We start from the raw sequence: 22,017 nt of genomic DNA, 5'->3' as shown, positions 1-22,017 counted from the left end.
ACACTGTTGTCTGGATTTCTAGTATCTACAAAAGGAAATGCGGGCGCTAGGAGCAGTGTGAGAATTAAAACTGAGCTGTCCTCGTTGACCTCAAGGGAGAAAACTATCAGGATTAGATGAATTATAGAAAACATTTATATTCAACCATTTGATTTTTCTGCAGCAATTTTAGAGACGAGATTGCTTTAAATAAATATGGTTGGGTCATTACAAAGAAATGAATCTTCACTAGAAAAATGTGATGCTGGAAAAAGAAAAGACACAAGAGTATTATTCATAGTACAGTACCCATGAAAAAAACTTTTTAAAAAGTGAGGATGGAAACCTTCATAAACTCTAAGATGGCTGATAAGACTGATGCCGTCCAAGGGGTTGCCATTGCTCCCCATGGAGGCCCCATGGCACACGGGCCCCATGGCACACGGGCATCCTGAGGCTGGCACTGGTCCCAAAGTCTGGAAGCATTTTACCCCCAAAGCGTCAACTGCAAGCAATTTCTGAGTCTGTTTTGCCTCTGTCCATGACAAGAATCAACATGTTCCAAAGTTCCACTAAATATGTTTCTTTTACGTTAAAACTCTGCTGTTTCTATGAAAGCTAAAAGCTAGAATTTTTTACACATGTGGACAAAAGCTATATTTGGACCTTTCAGTCTCTTAACAAAATAAAGACATTTTTAAAAAAGAACTCTCCCCTGCTGCAGTTTATTCTAAGAAAGGCACTCTGATTTTCAGAAAATTTAAAAAGTAAACCTTCTCTTCCTAAACAATTTAAAAGTTCAAGAAGATTTTGTTTTTAAGAACAAAAATAAAAGTCAAGCATTTAATCTAAATTAATTTCAAGTTTAAAAAAACTACTTAGGGGAACAGTGACAATTTCTATTTATACAAATGCTTTTTTCTAGTCACCCCATCTCCAAACACCTAGGTTGCATACTTTTAAAAAACTGATAATTATGACATCGCTTTTTTTTATGACATCACTTTTAAGTCTTAAATACTTGAGATTTTACAAAATTAAATCCTGATGTCTTAGGCTTCTCTTTAAATACAGGTAAAATGACTCGGGACATCTTTTATTTAATTCCGTGTGAAACTATACTACCCAACAGTACGTCAGACCAACAGTCTGAAATCCAGGAGAATAAAGACTACAGACCGTGACATTCAAACCCACCTGCCCCGGGAAAAAGTGGATAGAAAGGTTATGAGAACACCTAAGAGGTCTGAAATACACTGAACTTGGAGCATGTGGCCTAAACGATAACAAAGCTGATATTTTAATAAGCATCATTTCCCTTTGAAGCATTTCACTTACTTTACACCAAGATTTCTGAATCTCAGCATTATTGACATTTTGGCCCCCAAAGAATTATTCTGTGGCCGTTCTGTGCGTTGCAGGAAGGTCAGCAGTTTCCTCTGGCACCTACCCATTAAATGCCAGTCAGGATCACCAAAGCATGACTCACAGACGTTGCAAAGTCCTCAAAAGGCAAAAGTGTATCCAGCTGAGCACGATAGCTTAATGCTAGAGAAAACCCAAGAATTCTCATGGACAAAATCCTAAACTGTGATTTTATCTTAAGTGATTTTGTAAAGAGACATAAAATGCAATCAGACTAACCAAGTCAGACCTTGTAAATGGAGATACTACTACTAGGAAGATGGGATCACCGGTTTAGAGGAAAGGAAAGACTTCACAGACATGGTTTTCACCACATAAATGCTTACAGGCATATGACACACCAGTACCTCTTCAATCAAGAAAAGCTCTCAAACCATAAAAGATAACAAGGGCCCTTTAAAACTCTAGCACAAGGGTCAGAATGGGATCATTACACTGTTCATGATGAACTGATTAATTGCCTACAAATTGTTTAACCTCTATCCTTGTGTCAAAGACCAGACTAATTAAAGTGAGAACAAAATATGAGTAGGAAGTAACCAAGAAAAAGAACATTGAAGTCAAGGCAGATAGTCTAAAATTTTGTGCAGAGACAATTCATGAACACATCTTAGTTCCTTTCTCATCATCTAAGCAAAGCTGTTCTTTTTTGAGAGTTTTTAGAGAGCAGATAGTTTGGAAAAATTCATTTTATGGGGAAAAATAAAATGAACATTGACCACTTAAAGGTTTGCTTTAATCTTAAGCACAAGACAAATCTCAGGCTATTTCAAAGCAAGATTTAATCTCTTCACACTTATAAACCAACAAAAAGACAGACTTAATGTTTTAAATAGTAAGTCCACCTACAGTACAAAAATGTTGAATCCATGCCCAGAAAACTAGTTTTTAAGGGTACCTGGCAATCTGAAAATATAATATCCAAAGCTGGGTCTATCAAAAATGAATTCTATAATTTTTCCAAATCATCATTTTATTTCAAAGTTTAAAAATCTCTCTTTTCTTTGTACATATGAAATAATGGTTTAATCTTTTTAAGACATGAACGGTGGCAAAAATGATATATGTAACATTCTATAACCACATGCCAAAATTTCAATGATTAACTCAGTGTTTTAATTTCTATGATCTGATTGAAATCAGTCTTATTTTCTTTCTCAGTGCTTGAGTTTCTGCTTCTAAGCAGACATGAGAAAGTAGTGGAAATCAAAACAGCAAATGCTGGATTTCTGATGGTAACTATACCATCACTTTTCTTACTTAACACAAAATTGAAAACACATTACAGTGTTCTTTCCTTGCCTTTTCCACTTAACATTTTCTTTGTCTTTAAATATTCCCCACAATTCACCACAATTTTCAATACCTACTACACATAAATCTTACAGTAATACCATTTAACTGCTTTTTACTTTAGAGATTTTAAATTATTTCCAATCTTTTGATCTGATTGCTAGAAAATTTTTATGCACAATTATGTTTGTATCTTCAGTTATTTAGGATAAATTCCTAGAAGTTAATTTACTAGTTCAACTAGTAAAAATATTTTGAAGGTATACAAAAAAAATTGCTTTCCATAAAGCTAATGAGACAGAGTACACTTCCACTCTTTGGAAATGCCAATTCACTGCACATTAAACAATAACATTTTCTTTTTTAAAAAACCTATCAACTTTAAATATTAATAATAATATCTCATTGCCTTAATTTACATTTTCATTAGTGACACTGAACCTTTTTATGCTTACAATTTATAATCCTATCTTCTCAAATTGTCTGGCCCTTTATCTACTTTTCCATTGTAATGTTAGTTTTTTCATATTAAACTCCTATGACTCAATATAAACATACATAATAATCCTTGCTTGACATCTAGAAATTTAAAACTGTTATGCCTAACCAATCAACCTTCCCTTCATAATTAATTTTTCCACTACTTTCATACTTAGAAAATCCTTTCCCATTCCAACTACTGACATATCATCCTTTTGTTCTTTTGTCTCATTTTGACATCTATATGTTTAAGACACCTGGAGCTTATTTTTGGTATGGTTATGAGGATGTGGATTTGATAACTGGCAGCATGACAGCCAATGAATCATTATTTCCAAAATTTTCCTGCTTATTTTTTCAGATTAACATTTAAAATCACTTTGTCAGGTATTGCTCTCCTCACTCCAAAACAATCTCATTTACATTCTTAAGGAAACGGCATTTAATCAATACAAAAAATCAGGAGAGTTGATGAGAGTTGAACCATAAAGAAGGCTGAGCACCAAAGAACTCATGCTTTTAAACTGTAGTGCTGTATAAGACTCTTGAGAGTCCCTTGGACTGCAAGAACATCAAACCAGTCAATCCTAAAGGAAATCAATCCTGATTATTCTTTGGAAGGACTGATGCTAAAGCTCCATATTTTGGCCACCTGATGCGAAGAACTGACTCAGAAAAGACCCTGACACTGGGAAAGATTGAAGGCAGTATAAGAAGGGGATGACAGAGGATGAGATGGTTTGATGGCATCACCGACTCAATGGACATGAGTTTGAGCAAGCTCCAGGAGATGGACAGGGAAGCCTGGCGTGCTCCAGCCCGTGGAGTCACAAAGAGTCGGACATGACTGAGTGGCGGGACAACAACAACAATCAATGTGATGGTACCAGGTGCCACCTGGCATCCTTACCAGGCACCTGATTGTCATAGAAGCACTTCCTGTAACTCCTTTGTTTTCCAACACATGGGCTTTTGAGATACCCCACATTCAAGGTCTGGAGTGGCTGCTGCGCTTCACCAGACCGGCTGTGTGGAGATACCCCACGTCCAAGGTCAGAGAAACCCCAGTAAGACGGTAGGCACTGGAGTGGCTGTGAGGAGATACCCCACGTCCAAGGGCAAAGGAGAAGCCGCAGCAAGACTGTGGGAGAGGCGAATTCGTGTTCAGAGTCAAACCCTGTTTCCACCAGAGACGCTTAGAGGGCTCAAACAAACCTTGCGTGCATCAGGACCCAGGGACCCCACAGAGACCGAGACAGAACTGTGAGCGTCTCCTGTGGAGGTGCAGGTCGGCAGTGGTCTGCCGCAGGGACAGGGGCTCTGGGTGTGGGTATGGCATAAGTCCTCTTGGAGGAGGTCACCATTAACCCCACCATAGAGCTGCCAGAACCCACATAGGACTGGGAAATACACTCTTCGAGGGCACCACAGAACCTTGTGCACCAGGACCCAGGAGAAAGGCACAGTGAGCCCACAGGAGACTTGCCTGTGGGTGTCCAGGAAATCTCCAGTGAAGGCTTGGGTTGGGGGTGCCTGCTGCAGGGCTGGGAGCACAGACTGTAGCAGTACATACATGGGATCTTTTGAGGGAGGTCACAATTATCTTCATCACCTCTACCATAGTTTCAGTTCAGTCATTCAGTCGTATCCAACTATTTGTGACCCCATGGACTGCAGCACACCAGGCTTCCCTCTCCATCACCAACTTCCAGAGTTCACTCAAACTCATGTCCGTTGAGTTGGTCATGCCATCCAACCATCTCATCCTCCATTGTCCCCTTTTCCTCTCACCCTCAATCTTTACCAGCATGAGGGTCTTTTCAAATGAGTCAGCTCTTCACTTTAGGTGGCCAAAGTATTGGAGTTTCAGCCTCAGAATCAGTCCTTCCAATGAACACCCAGGACTAGTCTCCTTTAAGATGGACTGGTTGGATCTCCTTGCAGTCCAAGGGACTCTCAAGAGTCTTCTCCAGCACCACAGTTCAAAAGCATCAATTCTTCTGTGCTCAGCTTTCTTCACAGTCCAACTCTCACATCCAAACCTGACTACTGGAAAGACCATAGCCTTGACTAGACAGACCTTTGTTGGCAAAGTAAATGTCTCAGCTTTTTAATATGCTGTCTGGGCTGGTCATAACTTTTCTTCCAAGGAGTAAGCGCCTTTTGATTTCACAACTGCAGTCACCATCTGCAGTTGAGCTATTTCAAATCCTAAAAGATAATGCTATGAAAGTGCTGAACTCAATACGCCAGCAAATTTTTAAAACTCAGCAGTGGCCACAGGACTGGAAAAGGTCAGTTTTCATTCCAATCCCTAAGAAAGGAAATGCCAAAGAATGCTCAAACTACCGCACAATTGCACTCATCTCACATGCTAGTAAAGTAATGCTCAAAATTCTCCAAGCCAGGCTTCAGCAATACATGAACCGTGAACTTCTAGATGGTCAAGGTGGTTTTAGAAAAGGCAGAGGAACCAGAGATCAAACTGCCAACATCCGTTGGATCACTGAAAAAGCAAGATAGTTCCAGAAAAAATATCTACTTTTGCTTTATTGACTATGCCAAAGCCTTTGACTGTGTGGATCACAGCAATCTCTGGAAAATTCTGAAAGAGATGGGAATACCAGACCACCTGACCTGCCTCTTGAGAAATCTGTATGTAGGTCAGGAAGGAACAGTTAGAACTGGACATGGAACAACAGACTGGTTCCAAATAGGAAAAGGAGTACGCCAAGGCTATATATTGTCACCCTGCTTATTTAACTTATATGCAGAATACATCATGAGAAACACTGGACTGGATGAAGCACAAGCTGGAATCAAGATTGCTGGGAGAAATATCAATTACCTCAGATATGCAGATGACACCACCCTTATGGCAGAAAGTGAAGAGGAACTAAAAAGCCTCTTGATGAAAGTGAAAGAGGAGAGTGAAAAAGCTGGCTTAAAGCTCAACATTCAGAAAACAAAGATCATGGCATCTGGTCCCATCAATTCATGGCAAATAGATGGGGAAACAGCGGAAACAGTGGCTGACTTTATTTCTGGGGGCTCCAAAATCACTGCAGATGGTGACTGCAGCCATGAAATTAAAAGACGCTTACTCCTTGGAAGCAAAGTTATGACCAACCTAGACAGCATATTCAAAAGCAGAGACATTACTTTGTTAACAAAGGTTCATCTAGTCAAGGCTATGGTTTTTCCAGTAGTCATGTATCGATGTAAGAGTTGGACTATAAAGAAAGCTGAGCATAGAAGAATTGATGCTTTTGAACTGTGGTGTTGGAGAAGACTCTTGATAGTCTCTTGGACTGAAAGGAGATCCAACCAGTCCATCCCAAAGGAAATCAGTTGTGGGTGTTCATTGGAGGGACTGATGTTGAAGCTGAAACTCCAATACTTTGGCCACCCGATATGAAGAGCTGACTCATTTGAAAAGACCCTGATGTTGGGAAAGATTGAAGGCTGGAGGAGAAGGAGACGACAGAGGGTGAGATGGTTAGATGGCATCACCGACTCAATGCACATGAGTTTGTGTAAACTCCGGGAGTTGGTGATGGACAGGGAGGCCTGGTGTGCTGCAGTTCATGGGGTCGCAAAGATTTGGACATGACTGAGCGACTGAACTGAATTGAACTGACATGCACTTTTGTTTCAGGTAAGAATTTTTCTTTTCTTAGTGTATTAAAGAACTCATCCCCCATTTTACTACTAGATCTTTAACAGAATATAGATCTGTATTTTGTCAGTTCCAAAATACAGTGTATTTTGTGACAGCATTTGGGAATGTGTGTACTATGCTTTTTCCTCTAGATCTCATGTATGAAAGGGTTTCTTAATAGTAAGCCACCCTTTAATTTCTGTCATAAGTCTACTCATAACAATAGTCTTTAGTATGTTGGTGATTTGTGTTGCTTGTGCTTTAAACATTTTTAAATATAAATATTTCTACCTGGAGTTTTTCCAAAGACAATTTTCTGAATACTAAAGTTTCAGTGATTTCTATTTCAATTAGATGCTCAACTTCTATAGTTTATTTACATTTTCCCTGAACAACGTTCATTTGGAGATTTCCAAATCGGTTTCTGCTTTTAAAATCTTTGCTGAATTCCAGTTTATACTCTATGTTTTCTGATTTGCTGCACCTTTGATCTTCCTTTTCCCTTAGGTAAAAGTTAGGTATCTTAAACATCTGTCTTCCCACTTCTCGTCTGCTATGCGTCCACCAACAATCAGCTATTTGATTTACCACATCTTTTTGTCCTGTGGTCTAATTTTTTTTTTCACTTACTTGTAAGATGAATCTTAAGGTGTTTTGTGTTGTGCTGTGCTAGTAAGTTAAAATGTAAAGTGTCTATTTCCATTCATATTGTGAACCTATTTTGGGACAGGCTTCTATGAAATGTTATGCATTCTCACTATTAATTTTAATCAATAAAGTCATTGTAAACTCACTATCATGTACTAGAACTTTCAGAATCTACTGTATAAAATTTTAAGATAACAACCCAGTAACTAGATCTGGTCTTAGAAAATTAGAAACTAATTGTGTTTTTACAGAAGATATTGCTCCAGTGTTTATTATTCATTCTCAGCACTACACAAGCCAAACACTTCAAAATAAATTAAGTATGTTCGAGGGAAGAAATAAAGTGGAATAAAGTAACAAATCGAATGCTGGAAACTACAATGTTTAATACAATGTAAATCTAAACAACTACTGAAATTAGGAAAAAATACACTTTGGAAATCTCATGTTTCTTTTTAGAAATGATAATCTGATTGTGGTGAAACTCAATATTTGTATATCTGCTATTCATGCATTCTTGCTATCTGCTCAACTTTTTTTTTTAGCATATTAGGTTCCCTTGTATATTGTTACTATAATTTGGCCTGTATATTCCTGTATAATTTGTGTACATTTTTCAGAAATGCTGCTTAATTACCTCCAGTGTTCCCTATGAAACTCACATGGTCATTCCTATGAAAGTACATTTTTGAAACACATTTTCTATATTATACATAAATATTTCACTTTTTCACTTTCATGCATTGGAGAAGGAAATGGCAACCCACTCCAGTGTTCTTGCCTGGAGAATTGCAGGGGCAGAAGAGCCTGGTGGGCTGACGTCTATGGGGTCACACAGAGTCGGACACGACTGAAGCGACTTAGCAGTAGCAGTAGTATCAGACAGGAAAGAGTTTCCTAAAAGCATTAAATATCTTTTATTTTTACTTCTGTGATTTACCCACACTCATAATGACTCTACTGGTCAATAGATGTTTTTATTCTTAAATAGAGAATATTTCATGTAGCAGCCTTTTCAACATAAATTTTTCCCTCAGAAGTTCACATTTCCCTCTAGGTTGGTACAACTACCATGGAAAACTATGGAAGTTCCTCAGAAAACTACAAACAGATTATTATATGATCCAGCAATCCCACTCCCGGGCATATATCCAGAGAAAACTGATTCCAAAAGGTACATGCACCCCATGCTCACAGCAGCCGAGACACCCTCAAAGTCCACCAACAGAGGAGCTGGATAGAGATGTGCTACACATAGACAGGGGAGGATTACGGAGCCGCAAAAAGGAGGGAGCAACGCCATTTGCAGCAATATGGATGCAACTAGAGATCATCGTACTAAAGTGAAGTCAGAAAAATAAAGGCAAATACCGGATGATATCACTTCTTTTTGGAATCTAAAATACGGCACAAATGAACCTATGAAACAGAAACACGGACACAGAGAACAGGCTGCTGCTGCTGCTGCTAAGTCGCTCAGTCGTGTCCGACGCTGCGCGACCCCACAGACGGCTCCCCACTCCCTGGGATTCTCCAGGCAAGAACACTGGAGTGGGTTGCCATTTCCTTCTCCAATGCAGGAAAGTGAAAAGTGAAAGCGAAGTCACTGAGTCGTGTCCAACTCTTAGCGACCCCATGGACCGCAGTCCACCAGGCTCCTCCATCCATGGGATTTTCCAGGCATGTGTACTGGAGTGGGGTGCCATCTCCTTTTCCGAGAGAAGAGACTCGTGGTTGCCAAGGGGAGGGGACTGGGGGAGGCATAGAGTGGGAGGTTGCGGCTAGCAGATGAAAGCTTTTATATACAGAATGGATAAACAAAAAGGCCCTACTGAATAGCACAGAGAACTATGTTCAATATCCTATGATTAAACCATAACAGAAGAGAATATTTAAAAAAGAATGTGTACACATATATATGTATAACGGAATCACTTTGCTAAACAACAGTAACACTATACTTCAAAAAGTTTATGATAGATTTCTCTACATCTCTTTTGAGATACTTGGGTAAAGAGACAAGGAAGCCACTTGCTTTATCATTTTTCATGATAAAGACCCACACGCACACACTCCTCACAAGTACAACTAGGAGAATCATTTCTAATGAGCTATGACATTCATATTGTTAACTAGGTAACTCCTGTGGTACAGAGAGGGTTTAAAAGCAAGCTAGAGTGTGTGGGGCTAGAAACATCCTACCTGCTTCCCGTCCAGCGTGCAGAGCCTCTTCACCACTCCCGAGTCCAGCTTAATGGCTTCGGTGATGTCTGTTAAGACCTGTTCGAAGGAGTGAGCAGTCTTCTTATTCAGGAGGATCCGCACAGCTTTTCTAGGCTTCACTCCACTTCGAATCACAGTCACTAATTTGGGCTTGATGAAATCTTTACTTTCCTTTACTTCGCTCTTCACTGAGGAGGGAGGGGCCGAGCGGGTGGCCCCACCCTTGATATTCACGGACCAGTTCGGATTAACGTTTTTGGTGTAGTCCACTTTGCGAAATGGTTCATTTGACGCGCACACATAACTCTCACCTAAAAAGAAAAAAAATCAGGTTTATCAATGGAATTATTCCCACCGTAGAAGCATTTTCTATGAAGCACAAATGCTGTAAGTCCATTGAGTGACTCTTCAACTTAGCAGATTCAGCGTTCTCCCCACAGCCCTTTCTTTTTAATAGCATCTTGTGTGATGCTATTCATAATGTGTGCGGAGTGAAACGTACTGGACAAAGAAACTAAAGATCTGAGTTTCTTTCTGGTCACATGTCACCCTGCATAGAGCGGCTTGTGAGACCTTACTTCCCTGATCAGGGATCAAACCCACGCCCTCAGCAGTGAAAGTGCAGAGTCCTAACCACTGGACCACCAGGGAATTTCCTGCTCTTTGCTTCTCAGCATGCTTGTCTCTAAAGGGAAGTTGTTGAACCAGGTGAATTCTAAGGTACTCCTTGCTTACAAAAGTCCATTAACTAATTTTTAATGTCTCATTCTGGAAGAAATAACGGTATCACAAGATAATATATTCACATAAAGAAGTAAAACTGTTTTCCTCCTCTTTCCAATTATGTATTTCAGCCCTCCAAGAAAAATTTCTACAAAATTTGCAGAGCTGACTAAATTATATTCAGTTATATGATCATTTACTCAATTAACGAAACTACAAAAATGAAGCTAGAGTTTTGTCAGCTCAAAGAAATATTCCACAGGAATTTTTTTTCTTAATGGCAGAACGAATTTAAAATAATTAGTTTAAATAGATACCCTTTTCAATGTCTACTTAAATGAAGGATTATTAGTTAAAATGATGTGTTCATTATTCATGTAGCCTTTGGCTTAATTTTTAGCAAGTAAACATAACAACTGTATAATTTTTCAATTGGTTAAACTGATCCAAATGTTCATTAATTTCAAGTTCCAAAATTATATATTGAAAAAAAATCACAATATTTCTCTCAGGAAACTCAGAAGTCACCCAATTCTTTTAGTCCCAACTTTCTGGTATAAAAGTAAAAGGATTACATGTTAAGATTTTCTCTAAAGTATCTTCTAATTCAAAAAGAATTAACTTTTTTCACATATGTAATATAATGGTCTCATTTTAAATAGATGATACAAGCCTTAAATGCTAAAAGCAAAATAACCAAAATAGTAGAGGGGAATTCTTGAGGAAAACATATTAATGCAAATATTATTTTTAACTAGTATCAGAATGTTTTGAAGTCTTAATTAATGGAGAACACAAAGATTCCCAAAGGTATGTGAACAATTCAGAAACAGATGAGACACAAATGTATCTGAAAAGAGGAGCAGCGTCTTCTGTTTAAAGGGCCACTGCCCACGAAAAGTTAGGGAACCAGCCTCAGGCTTCAATGTTACTTCTTCACCAATACTCTGAAATCCAGCCCAACCATCACCATTTAGAGATTTTCCATCTCTGTAGGTTTATCTTTTTTCTCAATGTGGGAAAATGGCATGTAATTCAAAAGTAAGTGTAAACTTAGTAAAACGAAACTATATATCACATACAAGTATTCATGAGCTAAAATAAATCATTACAATCCTGCTTTAATTTTATATAGAAAACCATTCTCACATTGAAAAACTTACTATTTTTATCTATGATAAAGTTTAATTGTATGTTTGATCCAAAATATTAAGTTGGAAGATAAAAGAAGGAATCTCAGCAAGAAAAAGGGATTGTTCTTTTTTAAGGCCAAAGAAATCAGCTAGTGGAGAGTCTTTCGAAACATAAAGAGAAATGGCAATGGCAAAACAAGCACTAATTTAGTACGTCAGACTACCCTGATCAAACTAGCCCCTGCAAAGCTGATATGTCAACCAGGAAAGCTGCCTTTTACATTTTCCTTTTGCCTCTTTACACGAGTTCAGAATGCCAGAATGAAAACAGGTAAAGAAAGCCTGTCTCTCAATTTTGTGTGTGGTTACTGATAAATTTTTACTTCCTTCCTCTCTGTTCCTTTCTTCATAATGTTTCTGTTAAAAACTTGTGGACCAGTTCTATAATGAATATGTAAAGTGCTGAACCTGGCCTGATGAAAGCCCGCTGAACAGAGCCTCATCCTGTTCTGCACCCATGGCAGACACGACCGTTCATAGAGCACCCTTCTGTTTAGCCCAGACGCCCTCCTCATCGTTCACACGGGTACCCGCTCACATGACAGCTGCCCCCATGGCAGCAAACCCAGCTTGGCATCCTTGGCACTCAGCATTTCAGCACAAAGTTTCAAGACGTGATTTTGAGGTCAGCCCTGAGTTTCTGTATTCTGGACACAGAAATCCCTATATACAGATGTCACACCTTGACAAAGTAGCCACTGAGATGCCTCAACCAGCCGCCCCTGGTTCCCCTCCATCAAACAATCTCCTGACTACAGTTCTGTCATTTACACAGATCTGCCTACAGGGAGAGAATATGTGGACAAAAGCACTTAAAAATTTTGGTTCCTAAGGCAGTGATAGTTCCTGCTATTAAACAATAAAACCTTATTCTTCTTTAGACACCAGGCAACTACAAGATTGAATAGAAGCAATCAGTCTTCCAACAACCAGATTTATGCTTCTGTAGGGATTTCTGTTTAAAATTTGTTACCCCCCCTGCCAATGTGTCACTTCTTCCTTTTTCCCCATCCTGGTGAGGAACAGCACTTCCTATTCAATCCTCAGCCAGAGACCTAGGCATCATCCCTCACCCTTACGGTTTTCCCTACAAACTATATTCTGATATCAAGCTCCATCTGCTTTATCTTCTAAGTGTTTCTCTCTTAAAAAAAGCTTTTGGACTTCCCTGGTGTTCCAGTGGTTAAGAATCTGCCCTGCAATGCAAGGGACACTGGTTCAATCCCTAGTCCAGGAAGATCCCATACGCCACACAGCAACCAAGTCTGTGCACCACAGCTACTGAGCCAGCACTCTGGAGCCCAAGGGCTGCAACTGCTGAGCCCACTGCCTTAGAGCCCATGCTCTGCAACAGGGGGAGCCACCGCAATGAGAAGCTGTGCATCACAGCTAGAGAGCAGCCCCCGCTCCTCGCAACTAGAGAAAGCCTGTGCACAGCAACCAAGACTCCTCACAACCAAAATAAATAAATACCAAGAAAAGGAGTTTATTGGAGCATCACTGCTGTACAATGTCGTATTAACCTTCTAAATACTAAAAACATCCCTCCTCACCACCTACTTCCCCCCTGGGTCAGTGGAAGAATCTTCTGTTTCCTACACATTCTCCAGAGAGAAAACAAGTTTTCCAAACGGCAGTGCATTTTATGCTAATGACACAGCTGAAAAAGTATATCCTCAAGTAATGAACCCTGGTATATGGATAAAATGCTACATTGTGAGAGAATTGTTTTTCCTTTTAAATCACATATTAATTAAGAAAGTAGTAACGTAATATTACCCAAATAAAATGTAATAAGCACATGCTCAATTATCATCCCTGGTAGCTCAGACAGTAAAGAGTCTACCCGCAATGTGTGAGACACAGGTTCAATCCCTGGGTTGGGAGGATCTCCTGGAGAAGGAACTGGCACCCCACTCTAGTACTCTTGCCTGGAGAATCCCCACGGACAGAGGAGCCTGGCGGGCGGCAGTCCACAGGGCCGCAAACAGCTGGACACGACTGAGCGACTTTAGTTTCACTTTCATATTCCAGAGAAGAGGCGTTAAGGATTTATGCCATAAGTTTATTCACAAACATATTTAGGATGCTGAGTTCAAGGGTTTGATCCTTTTAAGAGATTCCACCTCTTAATATGCTCCTCTTCCACCTCTTAATATGCTCCTCCTCTGTCTCATTGATTATTTTTTAAGTGGTTGATGTCTTACTATTAAGAAAGGTACAGCAATCCAAACCCAAAGATTTGGAAGGCTTCTCTTCCGCCTCTTAATATGCTCCTCCTCTGTCTCATTGATCATTTTTTAAGTGGTTGATATCTTACTATTAAGAAAGGTACAGCAATCCAAACCCAAAGAACCAAGTCATCATAGCTAGAAACCTCCACTTGCTTTCCACTGAAAGTGGTATATTCTTCCGTGGACCGTCTTCATAGTGGCTCCTATGGGCCACAGAGGATGTGAACTCTGGATGCTCTGTCCCCGCACAGCGCTGCTGGAAGCTCTGCGAAAGATGCAGAGACTGAAGGTGGAAGAAACGGCGGCTGCAAACCGGGCGCTTCTTTCCTCGCGACCTTGTTCCCCTAACTTGTCAGAGAATCTTTTAAACTTTTACCAAGACACATTACACACTCACCAAAACAAGGAATAAACATCTCTTTTAAAATGAAGGTTATAAACGTGTTATGTATATACCTAAATATCATACATGGATATATCAAAAATAAAGCCATCCCCGAGGATGGTCAGAATTGGTCTGACAGTCACAGCTGGATCTCAGGGTCTGGTCTGAGATGGTCCAACCTGTGTTCCTCTGTGGATATCACTTCACAGAATATCTGTATCAAATGAAGCCACTCCGAGGTGACAGAGTGACACAAACAGGTCACTCGGTGACTGCCACTTCTTCACCAACTGTAGCTTTTCCCTCAGTCGTCTGCCCTCACTATAACATTTAGTAAGACACTGAGTCACAGAATTGCCCTTCTTCTGACAACACCCAATACAGAATGAGTCCCTGCTTCCCTAGAACCTCCCTGAAATCATGCACCCAAAGCCCACTTTCCATGGCAGCTGTCATGCCCCCTCCTGAGTTGCCCTAAGGCGTTCTGTGGGGTCCACTCCTGCCTGCTGCCGTGAGTGGGAAACTCAGCTCAGCTCTGGGTATGCTCCTGGTGGTTGTTAGCTGGAGAGAACTGAGATACATACGCACACTCAGACATATTTACAATCTGTCTCTAACAACAGTTCTTGGACCATAACACACTGGTGGGAAATCATGTGACAAATGATGATCACAAGAATACTATATAGAAGAGGATTTGTATACAGAGAACAAACCAGTGGTCATCAGAGGGGAGAGGAGTTGGGAAAGGGGCAAAATAGATGAAGAGGATTAACAGTTACAAACTACCAGTTAGAAAGTCAGTCACAGGACTGTGAGATGCACCACAAGGAATAAAGCCAACGTTTTACGATAATATTGTATGGTGTGTAATCTGCAAAAGTATTCAATCACTAAGCCATATGCCTGAAACTAATACTGTTAGTTGACTATACCTCAATGAACCTTTCTTTTTAAGGATTCGTTTTCTGTGTAGTAGGATGGGTAGAAACAGGAGGTGGTTTACACAACACCCTAACTGTTTTCAAGCACAGTGCAGAACAGAAAGATTTCCAAATTCTACCTCTCTCTGGAGGCGTGGCTGCGGCTTCTTACCACTGACATCTGTTCAGAGATGCTCCCTATAACTTCACGCTGAGCAGGATGACAGACCGACCGTCACCAGCTGTGTAATGTAACCTGGGTACCTGTTAACTACTAACTTTCATCCTTAATCAAATGAACCGCCTCCTCTTTAAAAGGCAAGAAGCTAGGAATTTTCCAAACTCTTCCTCTCCGAACACCTCCATCTCTTACAGACATACTTCAGTTCAGTTCAATTCAGTTGCTCAGGCATGTCCGACTCTTTGCAACCCCATGAATCGCAGCACGCCAGGCCTCCCTGTCCATCACCAACTCCCGGAGTTCACCCAAACTCACGTTCATCGAGTTGGTGATGCCATCCAGCCATCTCATCCTCTGTTGTCCCCTTTTCCTCCTGCCCTCAATCCTTCCCAGCATCAGTCTTTTCCAATGAGTCTGTGCTAATTCTCTCGCCTCCTTTCCCGTCTTGGTGACAAGGGCACTCTCCTCCCATTCAATATTACGCCCCTTGCCCAACATTTGGATCCTTCCTGCCCCTCATGCTGAGGTTTCAGGTCAGGCACATTCTTCTTTGTTTACACAGGATTATACACAAGTGTCTCCGACCTTACCACACACAAATCCTCCCCCCTTCATTCCCTGTCCCCCTCTACCTGATGCGCTTTGGGTTCCATTCACTCCCTGGTAGCTCAGACAGTAAAGAATCTGCCTGCAATGCAGGAGACCTGGGTTCGATCCCTGGGTTGGAAAGATCCCCTGGAGAAGGGCATGGAAACCCACTCCAGTATTCTGGCCTGGAGAATCCCATGGACAGAGGAGCCTGGTGGGCTGCACACATGGGGTCACACACAGTTGGGCACGACTGAGCAACCAACACACACAGTGCCCAGCTAGACAGTCCTCATCTGCCTCCCCCACTTCCTCACCCACACTTTGCTCGTAAGCCCCTGCAGCAGCACCTCTGCTTCCTGCACCCCCCTGGCTGACATGCCCTAACCCCAAGCATTTCTCTCCTGCCACAAGCACAGCACATATTGTAAGGTCACTTGATGTCTTCTGAAGGCAAAAAAGCAAAATGGCTGTTTGAGGAGGTCTTACATATAGCTGTGAAAGGAAGAGAAGTGAAAAGCAAAGGAGAAAAGAAAAGATATAAGCATCTGAATGCAGAGTTCCAAAGAATAGCAAGCAGAGATAAGAAAGCCTTCCTCATCGATCAGTGCAAAGAAATAGAGGAAAATAACAGAATGGGAAAAACTAGAAATCTCTTCAAGAAAATTAGAGATACCAAGGGAACATTTGCAAAGATGGGCTCCATAAAGGACAGAAATAGTATGGACCTAACAGAAGCAGAAGATATTAAGAAGAGGTGGCAAGAATACACAGAAGAACTGTACAAAAAAGATCTTCACGACCAAGATAATCACAATGGTGTGATCACTCACCTAGAGCCAGACATCCTGGAATGTGAAATCAAGTGGGCCTTAGAAAGCATCACTACAAACAAAGCTAGTGGAGGTGATGGAATTCCAGTTGAGCTATCCCAAATTCTGAAAGATGATGCTGTGAAAGTGCTGCACTCAATATGCCAGCAAATCTTGAAAACTCAGCAGTGGCCACAGGACTGGAAAAGGTCAGTTTTCATTCCAATCCCAAAGAAAGGCAATGCCAAAGAATGCTCAAACTACCGCACAATTGCACCCATCTCACATGCTGGTAATATAATGCTCAAAATTCTCCAAGCCAGGCTTCAGCAATATGTGAACCGTGAACTTCCAGATGTTCAAGCTGGTTTTAGAAAAGGCAGAGGAACCAGAGATCAGATTGCCAACATCCGCTGGATCATGGAAAAAGCAAGAGAGTTCCAGAAAAACATCTATTTCTGCTTTATTGACTATGCCAAAGCCTTTGACTGTGTAGATCACAATAAACTGTGGAAAATTCTGAAAGAGATGGGAATACCAGACCACCTCACCTGCCTCTTGAGAAATTTGTATGCAGGTCAGGAAGCAACAGTTAGAACTGGACATGGAACAACAGACTGGTTCCAAATAGGAAAAGGAGTACGTCAAGGCTGTATATTGTCATCCTGCTTATTTACCTTATATGCAGAGTACATCATGAGAAACGCTGGGCTGGAAGAAAGAAGCACAAGCTGGAATCAAGATTGCCAGGAGAAATATCCATAACCTCAGACATGCAGACGACACCACCCTTATGGCAGAAAGTGAAGAGGAACTAAAAAGCCTCTTGATGAAAGTGAAAGTGGAGAGTGAAAAAGCTGGCTTAAAACTCAATATTCAGAAAACTAAGATCATGGCATCCAGTCCCATCAATTCATGGGAAATAGATGGGGAAACAGTGGAAACAGTGTCAGACTTTACTTTTCTGGGCTCCAAAATCACTGCAGATGGTGACTGCAGCCATGAAATTGAAAGACGCTTACTCCTTGGAAGACAAGTTATGACCAACCTAGATAGCATATTGAAAAGCAGAGACATTAGTTTGCCAACAAAGGTTCGTCTAGTCCAGGCTATGGTTTTTCCTGTGGTCATGTATGGATGTGAGAGTTGGACTGTGAAGAAGGCTGAGCACAGAAGAACTGATGCTTTTGAACTGTGGTGTTGGAGAAGACTCTTGAGAGTCCCTTGGACTGCAAGGAGATCCAACCAGTCCATTCTGAAGGAGATCAGCCCTGGAATTTCTTTGGAAGGAATGATGCTAAAGCTGAAACTCCAGTACTTTGGCCACCTCATGCAAAGAGTTGCCTCATTGGAAAAGACTCTGATGCTGGGAGGGATTGGGGGCAGGAGGAGAAGGGGACAACAGAGGATGAGATGGCTGGATGGCATCACCGACTCGATGGACGTGAGTTTGAGTGAACTCCGGGAGTTGGTGATGGACAGGGAGGCCTGGCGTGCTGCGATTCATGGGGTCCCAAAGAGTCGGACACGACTGAGCGACTGAACTGAACTGACTGATGCAGTGATGAAATGAACAAACGAGCTACATACAACAATTTGGATGAATTTTACAAATAGTGAGCAAAAGATGAAAAAAGAATAGAATGCAATAGGATTTTATTTCTTTAAACTCAAAACAAATAAAATTGAACTATACTGATTAGCGATGCCCTCATCTGCGGTAGAAGCACAAAGAGAAGCAGGCGTCGGACTACTGTGACTAGGAAGGGACTAGGAAGGGACACAGCGAGCGCCTCTCGGATGCTGGCACCATCCTGCTGCTTTTCTCTCCGTGCCATGCGTCTTGCAGGGTCTTAGTTTCCTAACGAGGGACTGAACCAGGGCCCCGGCGGTGCAAGCACTAGCCAGCCAGAGGACTCCCACTACTCTATTTCTTGATAGGAGTCACAAAGGTGTTCACTTCGTAATAACTCACTGGGCTATACATGTACGTTTTATGAATTTTCTATAGATAAGTTTCAAAATTTTTTAAATTATGTCACTCTTCGGTGTATTTACTGTATCTGGAGTCTACAGTGTGCCCACCTCTCATAATCATTTGTTCTTTATCTGTCTCTTCTGCTGGTCCTCAGGGGAGAATTTCTTTTGTGTGTGATGGTTTTATTGTAGAACCCAGACACCCAGGCCTCACCACAGTTCTTCTGAACCAGAAACACTGGAACGTGTGACCAGAGTATGTGAGAAAGGCTTCTTAATTTCACAGTTGACTTCAAACACAATCTGGTTACAAGCCACTGCCCAGACCAGAAGCTCCCTGAAACAGCGGCACCCGCCTCTTCACATTCCCCACACCTAGCCCAGCACCTGGTACATAGGAGGCGCCCAAAACACGTTTGTCAAAGTCATGATGAAGACGCGTATTTCCAGAGCAAACCTGCACACCTCACGGTTTGGATCTGCATTGCTCCTGGGTTAAACATTTGCATAGTGTAGGTGCTGATATGGAATGACCATGAAAGGCCCGGGCCAGGCTCCTAATGGACATCACGTGTGGTCCGAGACACTCTCAGGTCACAAAAGCCCCTCAGAGGGCAACCTACGGCGCAGAGGAAGACAAGCAGGCTGGGAGGGCTGCCTAGTACCTACCGAAATGTTTTCATTTCAGACCGTGACACGTTTTCACTCCAATAAATTTAAGTCAAAGTGTTAGTTGCTCAGAAATGTCTGACTCTCCACAACCCTATGGACCACAGCCCACTAGGCTCCTCTGTCCATGGGATTCTCCAGGCAAGAATATTGCAGGGGTTGCCATTTCCTTCTCCAGGTGATCTTCCCAACACAGGGATGGAACCTGGGTCTCCTGCATTGCAGTCAGATTCTTCATCGTTGGAACCATCAAGGAGGCCCCCAATAAATGTGTCTTTCAATCAATGAAATGTGTGCATACGTGTTTTTGTGTGAATTATACATGAAATATATTTTAAAAGCTAAATTACAGTAACTCCTCAACATTTAAAATGTCACTTACTGTTTTCTGTTGCTTAGTTGCTAAATCGGGTCTGACTCCTTTGCAACCCCGTGGACTGTGGCCGACCAGGCTCCTCTGTCCAAGGGATTTCCCAGGCAAGAATACTGGAGTGGGTTGCCAGTTCCTTCTCCAGGGGATCTTCCCGATCCAGGGATCAAACCCATGTCTCCTGCATTGGCAAGAAGATTCTTTACCATTGAGCCACTTACTGTTACAAATTGTAAACAGCTAAATGCAAATTCACAGTTGGAAGTTCCACAACACTACGTTTTAGCCCTACCAGTTACTATGAAAGTCTCCTACCCACCTCTGTTAAAATATTTACATTAACTGTCTAACAACATTAATTAGCTATATTTACAAACTATTTGACATTCGTGGCAGAAACTCAGGTACACAAAACTTGGACACTGAGACTATACCTAACTCTGGGAGAAGCAAGCAATGAACTTCATGATGAAAAAGAAAACTTGTTTACAAGTCTAAAGTGCAAGGATTCATCAAGCTTAAAGAAAACCTCCCCCCTCCCCGCCCCCCCCACACAGATTTAAAAATGGTAACAAAGAAGAGGAAAGAAAAGAAAAACTATGGCTGACACTTTAGGTCCAATATCACCAAAAAAATCTTAGAAACCTAAATTCTTTCCCAACTTCCAAACTTGAGGGAAAAAAAATTACATAAAGGAATGTAACCAAGAAAAATAAACTTGGGTATGTAGCATCTATAAGATGATTTGATGTCCTTAATCAAGTACAACATTTGTGAGACTGTCCTGGGGGTGGGTAATAAAGTGAGTGCTGTGCTTAGCTGCTCAGTCGTGGCTTACTCTTTGCGACCCTCGAGGCTCCTCCGTCCATATGGATTCTCCAGGCAAGAATACTGGAGTGGGTTGCCATGCCCTCATCAGAAATAACGTGAGTATCTCCATCTAAACCACACCAAAGATAAGTTCCCACACCCAGCTGGTTAAGAAAAATACAGAGTAAGGAAAAGTAAGACTGACTTGCTACCCTGTCACGGCAAACAGCTTAATTGGGTTTTCTACCGAAACCATATAACGTTCAGAATTTAAACTTATGTGAACCGGAAAAGTGACACAAAACTCACGGCTCTCACCCGGATGCCGGACCATTGCGGCTACCTTCACAAAATGAATAAGAGGCTTTCCCGCAGGGCAGGGCTGAGGGCACAGAATGAGGTCCTTCACCGCCAAGACCAGTGCACCTCAGCACATCTGAAGGCAGACGGCCGCAGACAACCTCCCAGAGTGACATCCGGGGGCACGGCCTGTGTACCCTCCACCGCAGAAGGGGCGGAAAAGCCACGCCGAACATCAGAATATCTAGGAGGAAGCAGGTCCAACTCCACGTTTCACCATGGAAATCTGGGAGAAGTTAACATAAGACCAAAGAAATCATGTAAAAGTAAAAACAAAAATGCTTCTCACAAACCAAAAAGCCTTAAAGCTGGGGAAACAAAAAATAAGCCTAATCTCTACAAACAGTCAGACATAACTTGGCAACTCAACAACAACAATGTCCCGGTAGGATGGAACCCACAGATCAAATCCATTATCTGTCTTCTTGCTCCTCAAACCTGAGCCAACCATACCCCACAATCCACAAGCATCCATCAGGGCAATTTTAATTCTGTACCTATTTATCTTGGCCGAGCTACACAGCTTACTTGATCTCAATTCACTGACCAGGGACTGGCAGTAAAAGCCCAGAACCCTAACCACTAGGCAAGCAGGGAACTCCCAGTTCTGCACTTAATTTGACGGTAAGACTTAAAATTCCTACACCGTCCTATCTGGGACAACTGAATGTCTATTTCTAAAGCAAGCACAGTCAGGCTACTCTGTGCAAACAGCCTCCACACTTCTGGCCTCAAGTTGTGCAATTCTGCTGGGAGGTAAAGAGGAGGAAGAGGACTTACTCTACGTACAAAGCATGTGCACAGAGAGTTAAGGCCAGAGGACATAGTTTTACCCTGTGAGAATGAAGGTTCATTAGTGGCGAAAAACGGACTCATCACAAGGCATTCTGAAACTCAGCACACCAAGCCTGATCAGTGTTCAGCACCATGAACAATTTAGTTTAAGCAAATAGTATCTGGAGCTTTATGTCGCTATTTTGCATTTTTATTGGTTATACAGTTTTGTTGGTTTTTAGGTTATCAATGTGTTTGTCTAGTTGTACTGGTGTCTAAGACCTATATGCACAGGTATATCTACCTTAA

General features: G+C 41.5%; 1 protein-coding gene across 9 annotated transcripts in view; it reads right to left on the bottom strand.

The window, feature by feature from the left end:
- DCLK2 (doublecortin like kinase 2) overlaps positions 1 to 22,017 on the bottom strand; it is a 188,746-nt gene that overhangs the window by 153,983 nt on the left and 12,746 nt on the right. For all 9 annotated transcript variants that reach the window (XR_003506140.1, XR_003506139.1, XM_027513415.1 and 6 more), the window contains exon 2: positions 9,689 to 10,020. Coding sequence is in view for 7 of the 9 variants with exons in the window: in XM_027513415.1 (XP_027369216.1) it covers positions 9,689 to 10,020 (332 nt within the window). In the remaining 2 variants the exon portion in view is untranslated. The remainder of the gene's footprint in view (positions 1 to 9,688; positions 10,021 to 22,017) is intronic.

This window comes from Bos indicus x Bos taurus, chromosome 17, assembly GCF_003369695.1.
Source record: "Bos indicus x Bos taurus breed Angus x Brahman F1 hybrid chromosome 17, Bos_hybrid_MaternalHap_v2.0, whole genome shotgun sequence".
Classification (NCBI taxonomy): domain Eukaryota; kingdom Metazoa; phylum Chordata; class Mammalia; order Artiodactyla; family Bovidae; genus Bos; species Bos indicus x Bos taurus.
This window is presented reverse-complemented; position numbering and strand designations above follow the sequence as displayed.